A 13,512-nucleotide genomic window follows, 5' to 3' on the forward strand; every position below is an offset into this window, starting at 1 on the left:
ACCCCTTGACTTTTACTTAGAATTCTGTTAATAGTATGAGACAGACCATGTGACTTTACGTACCTAATTGACATATATTGTTTTTAATCACTATATAATACAGGCTTTGGAAGCATTATAGCTTAATAATAAGCATCATAGGCTTTGTAATTGCACTTGTTTCAAATATCAGCTTTGCCACAGACTAGAATCATATCTTTGGACAGTTTGTTAAGCTCTCTGAATCTTAATTTTTTTTTAAGTTTTGTTTATTTAAGTAATCTCTACACCCAACATGGGGTTCTAACTCATGACCCTGAGATCAAAAGCTGCACAACCTTCCAACTGAGCCAGCCAGGTGACCCTCTAAATCTTCATTTTCACATATGTGAAATGGATCTAATAATTCTAACTTCATATATTTAACTAGATTTAAATGACGTAATATAGGTTAAATGCTTATTTAGCACATTGTGTGGCACCATAGTAACCACTCAGTAAACAGTGGCTATTACATTAGATTTATTTATTTATTTATTTATTTATTTATTTATTTATTTTTTATTTATGATAGTCACAGAGAGAGAGAGAGAGGCAGAGACACAGGCAGAGGGAAAAGCAGGCTCCATACACCGGGAGCCTGATGTGGGATTCGATCCCGGGTCTCCAGGATCGCGCCCTGGGCCAAAGGCAGGCGCCAAACCACTGCGCCACCCAGGGATCCCTGCATTAGATTTAACAGATGAGAACTTGTTCCAAAATAGTCACTATTCTATATATTGACAAATTGAATTTAAATAAAATATTTAAGTAAGAAAAAGAATAAGCTGCTGCCTTAAACTACATTTTCGTTTCATTTAAATAAATCTAATTCTTTAGACAGGTAAAAATAAAACAAAGTAGTCACCGTTATGGGGTTTTACTGTGTTATTTAGCTGCAAATAAGTTATTTAAAAAGTTTGTTTCGGGACACCTGGGTGGCTCAGCAGTTGAGCCTGCCTCAGCCTAGGATGTGATCCTGGAGTCCCAGGATCGAGTCCCCACGGGGCTCCCTGCATGGAGCCTGCTTCTCCCTCTGCCTATGTCTCTGCCTCTCTTTGTGTGTCTCTTCTGAATAAATAAATAAAACCTTTAAAAAAATAAAATAGTTTGTTTCATTTCCTTTCTTGGAATAAAAAAAACACACCCTTATTTAGATATTGAAATATATTTATTTTATAAATAAAAATGAGCTTGGTTATGATGTATTTCTTAGGATATCAAACAACACATGTTTAGGTACCTAATATTACTAGCCTTCTTCCCTTATTTTATGTATGTTCTCCTCCCCACGATCCTAGGGTCGTCCTAAAGGAAAAAAAATCTGAATAAACCCCAGATTTCATTATCTCTCTTCACTCATCTGATTTTTCCATTCTTTGCTTCATTTTAGTCCCTTATCTGAACCAAGGGCCAAAGCTGTGGCTTGAATAAATATCTCACATAAATGCGGCATGCCATTCAGAATATTACTTGCTCTGCTGAATCCAATATTCCTCTCTTACTAAGTTCTCTAGGGCTGAAAAGAATATGACTGTCTGGTAGGTAAATAAGGCTCTAATGAAACACGCATCCGAGAGAAGAGGAAAAAAAAAATGTCCACAGAGCATGCCACATTAGGGATAAACTGAGTATCAGTTTATCTGTATAGGGATTCTGAAAGTGTCTTAGTAGAATACTCTTTTTAAAAAAATATTTTGTTTACTTATTCATGAGAGATACACGGAGAGAGGCAGAGACATAGGCAGAAGGAGAAGCAGGCTCCCTTCAGGGAGCCTGATGTGGGACTCGATCCCAGGACTCCAGGATCACAACCTGAGCCAAAAGCAGACACTCAACCACTGTGCCACCCAGGTGCCCCTAGAATACTCAAATCAAATCAAATCAAATCAAATCAACTGGGGAAAAAAGCTGGTCACAAACATTAATATTATGATCCTTTATTTTTTTATTTTTTATTTTTTAATTTTTATTTATTTATGATAGTCACAGAGAGAGAAAGAGAGAGTGGCAGAGACACAGGCAGAGGGAGAAGCAGGCTCCATGCACCGGGAGCCCGATGTGGGATTCGATCCCGGGTCTCCAGGATCGCGCCCTGGGCCAAAGGCAGGCGCCAAACCGCTGCGCCACCCAGGGATCCCCTATTATGATCCTTTAAAAAGAGAAGTCCAAAAAAAAAAAAAGTCCATGTCTAAATGTAGGAATGTATATACCTAGAAAAATAATTTAAATATGTACCAAAATTTCCTACTTTCTGGATTTTATTGACTGCATCACTGCAGTCATATTCCTCTGTATCTATTTTTTCTTTTCATTGGCAGGTAGATCTAGAAGCCTAATCATATTCAAGTTTGATCTTTTTGGCAAGAATACTTAATTGGTAATGTTCCATATTTCTTGTTGCATAGCACTGGGTGATAAATAATGCCTGGTTGTGTCTTAAATTTTATTTTGAAGTAAATAATGCTCAAACATTCAAACCTAATCAATCAATACAGATAAAATTTGTGGGCTATGACATTTACTACAATTGTTAAGTTATAAAACAGTTACTAAATAGTAAAATGATAGATCAAAATATGTATTTTATCATCATAGATATCTATTCTACTGGAGAGGAGATCCTCGGAGCTATAAGTTAATATTCTTTATTTTTTTTACCAAGCAAGTTCATACATTCTTTAATAATAGGATAATAGTGCTAAGTCTAACTTAGTGGAAGAAGGTGCCACATAGTAAATATGGGGAGACAATGAATGGAGGTATTCCTTTTTGAATACTTACTCAAAATTACTTAGCATTCCTTTACAAAAGTTGTGGGAGAGAAAAGTAATTTATATGTGTTGTGGGGATTACTATTATCCAGTAAGGAAATGACTTACAGAGAGGAATTCAAAGAGTAAGACTTGTTGCTTTTTAGTCTTAGGAGTATGAATAGTGAGGACCTTCTAGGAATGGATGCTTGGGGATCCAGTTTTTTGTTTTGTTTTGTTTTTTTAAGCTTTTTTTTTTTTTTTTTTTTTCTAGTACTGGCGGGGGGGGGAGTACAAAAAAATATCTGGTGTAAGGTGATAAATTCTTGTGGATAGTACACTGCCAAATTGATGGAATCAGTTTTAGAAATAACTTACAAAGTTTCATGTGTGATCACAAAAATTAGAGGGCAAAGGGTTTAACTATATAGACAGTCTAAATTATACTTAAAAGATAGTGGGCCTGGATGTCATCATAGAGGTCCCTGAATATAAATGTCAAATGAGTAAAAGAGACAGAACACATATCACCAAGAATATTACAATTAGAATTTGTTAGTTCTGTAAAATGAAATTTCTGCACTCTGGTTACAACATTTCAAGAAAGATAACAATTGAGATGGAGAAGATCTGGGAAGGGGTAACTTACATGATCAAAGCAGTAAAGGAATTGCCATATGAAGAACAGGGTAAAAGATTAGTAAATTTCAGCCTAAGAAAATAGTGAATGAGATGGAATATGATTAAAGACTAAGACGGTCGTGAAAGAGGATTACAGATTTATCTCTAGATGATTATATAGTAAAACTATGGCATCTACTTTTTTTTTTTTTAGATTTTATTTATGTATTCATGACAGACACAAAGAGAGGCCCAGGGAGAAGCAGGCTCCCCACGGGGAAGCTGATGTGGGACTCCATATCAGAACACCGGGATCACTTGCCCTGAGTGCAAGACAGATGCTCAACCACTGAGCCACACAGGTGCCCCGGGCATCTACTTTTTGATACATGAAGGAGATAAATTTGGAACAAATAAAAATAAGTATTATTTTAGATAGCAAGTAAAAAACTGTTTGCAACTCATTTCCCTAAGAGGTAATAGAGCTAAACATGAATAACTTTAAAATATTGCATATTAGTAAATTAATATGGGAAATTAGATTGTTTTGAAATTAGGCCTTTGAAATTACTGTGATAGGAGTCAGCGGGACTGACCAACAAGCTGTACCTTACTCTCCTGCTAGGAAAGAATACTGAGGGTAGATGAACGATATGTTTTGGGGGTAGGGTTTTTTGTTTTTGATTTTTTGGTTTTTAATAGTATGACAGGTTTTCTAATTATGAAGAAAGCCTAATATATTCTCTGTAGGCCTAGACCCCTCTGTTCGTGTTGAGAACGTTTTTTTGTTTGTTTGTTTGTTTTTGAGAACGTTTTTAAATATATTTTGGACTGGAGTTCTTTTATAATATCAAAAATGGAAGATACGTGTTTGTTGCATTCTTTCTTTCAGACTTTGATACAGATTCCCTAAGGACTGCTTTTACTTACAAGCCAATAATATTAGTAAGACTCTAAACTCATTATCTTTTTTGTTTGTCCTCTCCTGCACAAATATTTTGTAATCCTTCAGTTATTACCTTGGCAGTAACAAGGAATTGGAATTGGTTTCATTTCCTTTTCCAGGCATGTGGAAACCTCTTGATGTTTTAGACTAAAGAGATTGCATGCAGATGGTTAGTTGAAAATGCTTACTTCTTTTCAATGTGCAGTTGTTTCTGGAAGGCAAAGGACTCTCAGGTGTCCCTGTCATAAATTTTGACAGTTTTTAAATATTGAGCCACAAGGTTATTAAGAATGATAATAATACCTCCTTAGGTTTTGTTTTGTTTTTATATTTGTTTATTTATTTACTTATTTGAGGGAAAGATAGAGCACAAGCAGGGGGAGGAGCAGACTCCTTGCTGAGCAGGAAGCCCCACCTGGGGCTGGATCCCAGGACCCTGAGATCATGACCAGAGATGAAGGCAGATGCTTAACCGACTGAGCCACCCAGGCGCCACCCCCCCCACCCCCCATTTAGGTTTTGGTGACTTTTATAAGATAAAAGATATTAAAGTTTTATAAGATAAAAGCTGATAATTTCGAAAGTTCTTCTTTTCTTTTCTTTTTTTTTTTTAAAGATTTTATATATTTTCATGAGCCACACAGAGAGAGAGAGAGAGAGAGACATAGGCAGAGGGAGAAGCAGACTCCCTTCTGGGAGCCCGATGCAGGACTCGATCCCAGGACCCTGGCATCATAACCTGAGCCAAAGGCAGATGCTCAACTACTGAACCACCCAGGTGTCCCTGAAAGTTCTTATTTTCAAATAGATAGTAAAAGCACATGATACAAAATGCAGTAAGTCCAAAAAAGTATACATTGAAAATTTTTTCCCACCCAGTTGCCAATTACTTTGTTCTCTTCTTAGGCTACCACTATTACCAGTTTCTTGTATATTTTTCCAGAGATACTATATGAGTATACAAATGTGTGTGTGTATGTGTATGTGTATTTTAAACACAAATACTACCATTATTATATACACTGTCCTGTCACTTTCCTCACTGAAAATATGTCTTGGTGATTGGGCAGTAAACAATCTAATTCTTTTTAACAACTACATGATATGTTGCCAAAATTTGTTTAACCAGTCCCTGATGTGTTGTTTCTAGTCTTTCCCTATTATAAATAACATTTCAAAAAAAAAAAAAAACCTTCAGTGAATTTTCTATACATGTTTCATATACACAAGCCAATTATTTTCATAAAATAATTATTTCTCCCACCCTATGATATAAAATCTACATATATTATTCACAGACATTATAGTTAAGGGTCAGTATTTTATTCCTTTATTATAATAAAAATGAGATTCCATAATGTTGCATCCAAGTCATAATTTTCTAGTAGTTGAACACATAAAATGAATGATAAGAATTGCAGTTTGTTTTTTACTCTCTCATCTTTGCATTGAAGATTTTGGTGCCTCTGGTTTTGCTACAACAAATGCTTTTGGAGTTGACAAGACGTGGTCAAGAGCCTCTGAGTGCATTGCTACAGTTTGGTGTAACATATCTGGAGGACTATGCAGCAGAGTACATCATTCAACAAGGTGGCTGGGTATGAGCTGTTATGTATATTTTTTTTTCTTTAAAAAAAGGTTAAGCTTCTCATTGTGGTTGTTTTTAGCAACATAGGTTTAATATGAATATTATTTAATATTATCTAACATTGATTGCATCATCAGTGGCAAGACTATTCATATGGTTTCACTATTAAGATTTTACTTACAGCAAATTGATAGGTGTTTTTAAATAGTTCTTTTACTTAGTTCTAATTATGAAATATTTTGTACTAACAAAAAATATTTAAATAATTAAAGGATAAGGAATAATAAAATGAATGCCTATATATTTGCCATTCCAGTCGAAGGAAAGAACAGAGCCAATACTTTTGAATCTTTTCATATGCCCTTCCTACATTTCAGCATGGTCTTACATACTTCACAAGTATAACTCCTGTTTTGGGTTTTGGTTTTTTATTATAGTTTAATCATACATATATATGTATCTCAAGACAATACATTATTTTATATGTTCTGAGCTCTATGTGAATAATATACGGTGTGTATTCTTCTAAACTCTTTTTTTTTTCACTCAATGTTGTTTATTCTTTTTTTTTTTTTTTTTAATTTTTTTTAAATTTTTATTTATTTGTGATAGTCACAGAGAGAGAGAGAGAATGAGGCAGAGACACAGGCAGAGGGAGAAGCAGGCTCCATGCACCGGGAGCCTGACGTGGGATTCGATCTCGGGTCTCCAGGATCACGCCCTGGGCCAAAGGCAGGCGCCAAACCGCTGCGCCACCCAGGGATCCCTAATGTTGTTTATTCTTGAGACTCTCCTTGGTCATTGTTTCTCAAAATTTTTTTTTTTTTTTCAAAAATTTTTTTTATATCACTCCCTTAGGAATCCTGTTTATTTATTTTTTAGGATCCTTTTTAGACATTTTTATCCTAATCATCTCCTTCCTCCCCCATGAAATTTTAATACTGCAGATAGAAATCTATTTATGTACATACTGGTGCTGTTTGAAGGGTGGGCCACAAGTGATTGTAAGATTTCCCCCATCTCACCAAACTATTTTCCCTCTCAAAATGATCGGCATTGAGAATACATGATCTGGGTTGATATATTGGTTGGTGTTTGGTATTCAATTGTGTAGATATGTAACAACTTATTTCTCTATAATCATATCAGTAGACATTTTCACCTTTTTGCTCTTATAGACATTGCTGTTCTCTGGTGATATACTTGGGAGTAGAACTTCTGAGTCCAAGGGTATAGATGTGTTCAGTTCACAAGATAATGCCAAGGTGTTTTCCAAAGTGGTCTTCCAACTTATACTCTGTCAGCAGTATATAAAAATATAAAAATTTTGGAGGGTGCCTGGGTGGCTCAGTCCATTAAATGTCTGCCTTCAGCTCAGGTTATGGTCCTAGGGTCCTAGGATCGAGCCCTGCGTCAAGCTCCCTGCTCAGCGGGAGCCTGTTTTTCCCTCTACCTCTGCTCATGCGCTCTCTCTCTCACTCGCTCTGTCTCTCAAATAAATAAAATATTTAAAAATAAATAAATAAAAATAAAAATTTTTGTTGTTCTTCATCTTCCCTAATACTTAATATTGTCAGACTTCTTAACTTTTAAAATCATTTATGAAAATAAGATTACTTTTTTTAAAGATTTTATTTATTTATTCATGAGAGACACAGAGAGAGGCAGAGACACAGGCAGAGGGAGAAGCAGGCTCCATGCAGGGAGCCCGATGTGGGACTCAGTCCCGGGTCTCCAGGGTCACACCCTGGGCCAAAGACAGGTACTAAACCACTGAGCCACCCAGGGATCCCAAAATAAGATTACTTTGTAATAGGCTTAGATTTATAAAAATGTTTTAAAGTTATAATGACTTTTATCACTTAGCCCCAACAGTTACTGACTCATTGCCAGTTATGCTTTATTCACACCCTAGTAATGTCTCTTTTTAATATTATTTTGAAGCAAAATTCAGGTATCATACAATTTTATGTATAAAAATTTGAGTATAGGGATCCCTGGGTGGCGCAGTGGTTTAGCGCCTGCCTTTGGCCCAGGGCGCGATCCTGGAGACCCGGGATCGAATCCCACATCAGGCTCCCGGTGCATGGAGCCTGCTTCTCCCTCTGCCTGTGTCTCTGCCTCTCTCTCTCTCTCTCTCTGTGACTATCATAAATAAATAAAAATTTAAAAAAAATTAAAAAAAAATTTGAGTATAGGGGTGCCCAGGTGGCTCAGTTAGTTGGGGATCTGCCCTCAGCTCGGGTCATGATCCCCGGGTCCTGAGATCGAGCCCCTCATTGGGCTCCATGCTCAGCAGAGTCTCCTTCTCCCTTTCCCTCTGCCCCACCCTGCTCGTGCTCTCTCTCGCTATTTATTTATTTATTTTCTTTATTTTTTAAGATTTTATTTATTTATTCATGAGAGACAGAAAGAGAGGCAGAGAGAGAGGCAGAGGTATAGGCAGAGGGAGAAGCAGGCTCCATGCAGGGAGACCAATGGGGGACTAGATCCCAGGATCACACCCTGAGCCGAAGGCAGACACTCAACTGCTGAGCCACCCAGGCGTCCCTCTCGCTATTTCTCTCTCTCTCTCTCTCAAATACATAAATAAAATATTTAAAAAATATTTCAGTAGGTAGGGAAGGTAAATGGAGGGATGAGCAAAATAGGTAAAGAAGATTAAGAATAAATTTATGAACACTGAGTACCATATAAAATTGAGTCGCTATATTGTACACCTTAAACTAATGTAACATTATACTGGAATTAAACCTAATAGAACATTTAGTATACTGGAATTAAAAAAAAAAAATTCAGGGCAGCCCTGGTGGCCCAGCAGTTTAGCGCCGCCTGCAGCCCAGGGTGTGGTCCTGGAGACCCGGGATCGAGTCCCACATCAGGCTTGTTGCATGGAGCCTGCTTCTCCCTCTGCCTGTGTCTCTGTCTCTCTCTCTCTCTCTGTGCCTCTATGAATAAATAAATAAAATCTTTAAAAATAAATAAATAAATAAAATAAAATAAAAAAAATTCAGGGGAATCCCTGGGTGGCTCAGTGGTTTAGCACCTGCCTTCAGACCAGAGCGTGATTCTGGAGTCCCAGGATCAAGTCCCATGTCGGGCTCCCTGCATGGAGCCTGCTTCTCCCTCTGCCTATGTCTCTGCCTCTCTCTCTCTCTGTGTCTCTCATGAATAAATAAATAAAAATCTTTAAAAAATAAAAAATAAAATAAAATAAAAATCCAGGAGTGTCTGAGTGGCTCAGTTGCTTGAGCATCTGACTCCGTTTTTTTTCTTTCTTTCTTTCTTTCTTTTTTTTTTTTTTTTTTTTTTTGAGCATCTGACTCTTGATCTTGGCCTGGGTGTTGTTGATCTCAGGGTTAGGGGTCCAGGCCCCTCATCAGCCTCTACACTGGGCATGGAGCCTACTTAAAAGTAAAAAAAAAAATTTTTTTTTTCAGTATGTATCACTAAAAAATAAAGGTTTTCTTTTTTTTTTTTTTTTTCTTTTTAATAAAGGTTTTCTTTATTTTTATTTTTATTTTTTTAATTCTTATTTTTAATTTTTTTAAAGATTTTATTTATTTATTCATGAGAATATACAGAAAGGAGAGAGAGAGGCAGAGACACAGGCAGAGGGAGATGCAGGCTCCATGCAGGGAGCCCAATGCGGGACTCTATCCTGGGTCTCCAGGATCATGCTCTGGGCCGAAGGTGGCACTAAACTGCTGAGCCACCCAGGCTGCCCGGTTTTCTTTATTTTTAATCACACTACCATTATTACATCAAAAAAATTAAAAATGATTTCATATCCTTAGATATCCTGTTAGCATTCAGATTTCTAAGTGTCTCAAAAATATCCTCTCTTAAAAAAAAAAATCCTCTCTTTTGGATATGAAGGTGATCTGGCTATGACAGCTGTCACCCCACTGATTGCCAGGTTTGATTTGACTGATCTGGCTGGCCTAGCAGGTATCCTTTCTCCTTCAGCACTCCATGTGTATTCTTCTTGAGGACAACTTTGGTCAAAGAGGACAACCTTCCCTGATAGAGGAGGACTGTTCTTCCATCAAAGGTATAGGAGTAGTTTTACTTCCCTGCTACAACCTCAAAACAGGCTCTATTGGTCCATTTATAGAAGAACATAGGGTAGTCAAGCTTCTAAGAATCCAGACAGATCCAGATGAGGTGCTGCATGTGGCAATCTGCCTTTATTTCTTCTTTTTCTTTCTTTTTTTTTTTTAAACATTTATTTATTTATTTATTTATTTATTTATTTATTTATTTATTTATTTATTTATGAGACAGAGCATGAGCTGAGGGGATCGGCAGAGGGAGAAACAGACTCCACTGAGCAGAGAGCCTGACTCAGGGCTCGATCCCAGGACTACCTGAGCCAAAGGCAGATGCTTAACCAACCCAGGTGCTCCCAGACTGCCTTTCTTTAAAAACAAACAAACAAACAAACAAACAAACAAAAAAACCTCTCTTTTAATCTTTTTTTTTCTCTCTCTCTTTTAATCTTTACAATGTATGAAGTTGTTATCTCCCTTTTAACTTTGGTTATTATTTCTTCATTTCTTTCTAGTTTTTGGCTTAAAATAGTTTTTTATAGCCTGGCATATTTGTGTGTTCATGTGTCCTTTGTTTTTGTTTTTGTATTTTTAAGTAAGCTCTAGCCCCAAGGTGGAGCCTGAGCTTATGACCCCAACATCAAGAGTTGTATGCTCTACTGAGTTAGCAAAGTGCTCCTCTTTTCTTTTTTTTTTTAATAACTATAAATTCAAACTTAGGGAAGCTTTCCTTTGTCTTGAAAAACAAAACAGGGGATCCCTGGGTGGCGCAGCGGTTTGGCGCCTGCCTTTGGCCCAGGGCGCAATCCTGGAGACCCGGGATCGAATCCCACATCGGGCTCCCGGTGCATGGAGCCTGCTTCTCCCTCTGCCTGTGTCTCTGCCTCTCTCTCTCTCTCTGTGACTATCATAAATAAATTAAAAAAAAAAAAAGAAAAACAAAACAAAATAACAGAGCCTTTATATCATTTGCTAATCTGATTTCATTTTTTTTAACTTTATTTTATTTATTTATTATCCTTTTTTTTTTTTTTTTTAGAGACTGAGAGGGAGAGCGGGTAAGGGGCACGGGGAGAGGGAGAGAGAGAATCCCAAGCAGGCTCTTCTACATCCAGCATAAAGTCCCCATGGGGCTTGAACTGAAATCAAGAGTTGGAGGCTTTTTTTTTTTAAGATTTTATTTATTTATTCATGAGAGACACACAGAAAGAGGCAGAGACATAGGTAGAGGGAGAAGCAGGCTCCCTGGCAGGGAGCCCGAATTGGGACTTGATCCCAGGACCCTAGGATCATGCCCTGAGTCAAAGGCAGATGCTCAACCACTGAGCCACCCAGGCATCCCAAGAGTTGGAGGCTTAACTGAATGAGCCACCCAGGTGCCCCTTGTTCTTTTTGTTTATGTTCTTTTTGTTTTTAAGATTTATTTATTTATTAGAGAGAGAGCGAGCATGCACGTGCACGGCAGGAGGGGTAGAGGGAAAGGGAGAGATTCACAAGCTGACTCTGTGCTGAGCTCAGAGTCCGATGCAGGGCTGGATCCCATGATGTGGAGATTATGGCCTGAACTGAAATCAAGAGTCAGATGCCTTACCAACTGAGCCACCCAGATGCTCCCTGATTTTGTTTTAAGAAAGACATGGTATTATATTGCAAAAGTAAGATTTATACCATGAATTATGCAGTTCTAAATCTGGTGGCACTAAAAGTAGACAATAGCATTGTTGCCCAAATTATAATCTGTTGATGGTGTTTGGGGGAAAAGAAACTCCCTTTCTACCTGGTTTCCTTTTTCCTCCTATTCAAGAAACAGAATGGAAACTGAAGTGGAAACCCTGGAGGATGGTTTCAGGCCTGCTGGACCAGTCAGACATGCAGTCTATACTTTCCTTTAAAGCATCAACTTCTTTCTTTTCTTTTCTAACTTCTGACTGAGAGTTATGGTCTGTGCTGCTGTGCATTTCTACATTAAACATATAACCTGCCTATCTTTTTATGGGGAAGGACTGTCACACTAAGGACTTCCCCTTGAACTTCTCTGTCCTGATTCATGTTGTGCATTCAAAAGAATCTCCTCCATGTCTCCACTGTAGATGGAGGGTGATGAAGGTACATGAACCAGCCCCCTATTTTCCTCATTGTCATTTTCATTGCCACTTTTGGTATTCATGGTAGCTCCACCCAAGAATCTTCCTCACCTGCATGGTGCTTTATAACAAGGGAAGAATTAAAATACAGGGAATGTAATTCATTCCCTTCTCGATTTTCAGTTTTATTATAATATAGTACATCTTAAGTTTGTTGGTTATTATAATTTGTTACAGAGAAAGAATCTGTTTTATTCAACTGAAATGTATGTGCTAAAGAGAAGAACAACGATAGGAATAATTAGCTTGTTAATATTTTTAAGATTTTATTTTATTTTTTTTAAGATTTTATTTATTTATTCATGAGAGACTCGGGGAAGGGGGAGGGGAGCAGAGACACAGGCAGAGGAAGAAGCAGGCTCCATGCAGGGAGCCCAATGTGGGACTTGATCCTGGGTCTCCAGGATCACGCCCTGGGCTGAAGGTGGCGCTAAACCGCTGAGCCACTGAGGCTGCCCAATTTTTAAGATTTTAATGTGTTTTTATTTTATTTTATTTATTTATGATAGGCACACAGTGAGAGAGAGAGAGAGGCAGAGACATAGGCAGAGGGAGAAGCAGGCTCCATGCACCGGAAGCCCTACGTGGGATTCGATCCTGGGTCTCCAGGATCGCACCCTGGGCCAAAGGCAGGCGCTAAACCGCTGCGCCACCCAGGGATACCTTTAATGTGTTTTTAATCTCTAACTTTGAATGCCCAATCTGTATTTCACATTTTTAGGTCTAAGTACACAGTTTTTCATGTGTTTAAAACCAAGAGGGATCCCTGGGTGGCGCAGCGGTTTAGCGCCTGCCTTTGGCCCAGGGCGCGATCCTGGAGACCCGGGATCGAATCCCACGTCAGGCTCCCGGTGCATGGAGCCTGCTTCTCCCTCTGCCTGTGTCTCTGCCTCTCTCTCTCTCTCTGTGACTATCATAAATAAATAAAAATTAAAAAAAAAACAAAAAAAAAAACAAGAGATTGCTTTTTTGACTAATTGGTGAAAATATATCTTCTGATACAAAGTGTCAACATGAATCATCTTTTTTTTTTTTTTTTTTTTAACATGAATCATCTTTAAGGTACTTTGTATTAAACATTGTTGACAGGTCTTAAAATTTGTCTACATGATGTTGCATATCTGTTATATAAAGTCTAAGTATGATTTCCATGGGTAATGTGTTTGTCTTCAGCCACTTGAGCACAACGTCAGGATAAAACAAACTGCTCAGCTGTCAAACTGGAACTGGTTTTGAAAACCAAAAGGCAGGAGGAGGTGATGGCAGCTATACTCTGTTGGATGAAGGCTCTGGGCAGATGCAGAGAGGAAAATAATATTTTGTTCTCTGAATTATAAAAAGAAATGGCTGGCATAAATGCCTTTTGGATTTCTGCAGATAGTTTTGTTTT

At 37.8% G+C, this 13,512-nt stretch overlaps 1 protein-coding gene across 23 annotated transcripts in view; it reads left to right on the forward strand.

Moving 5' to 3' along the window:
* The window catches only part of BCL2L13 (BCL2 like 13), an 84,740-nt gene that overhangs the window by 37,413 nt on the left and 33,815 nt on the right, over nt 1-13,512 (forward strand). For 19 of the 23 annotated variants that reach the window (XR_012017916.1, XM_072799664.1, XM_072799643.1 and 16 more), the window contains one exon: nt 5,793-5,936. The exons of 3 other annotated variants lie outside the window; for them this stretch is intronic. Coding sequence is in view for 19 of the 20 variants with exons in the window: in XM_072799664.1 (XP_072655765.1) it covers nt 5,793-5,936 (144 nt within the window). In the remaining variant the exon portion in view is untranslated. Of the gene's footprint in view, nt 1-4,289; nt 4,338-5,792; nt 5,937-13,512 lie in introns of those variants that run through there. One more of the 23 variants, XM_072799661.1, reaches the window with a different exon arrangement.

Source organism: Canis lupus, chromosome 25 (genome assembly GCF_048164855.1).
Source record: "Canis lupus baileyi chromosome 25, mCanLup2.hap1, whole genome shotgun sequence".
Lineage (NCBI taxonomy): Eukaryota > Metazoa > Chordata > Mammalia > Carnivora > Canidae > Canis > Canis lupus.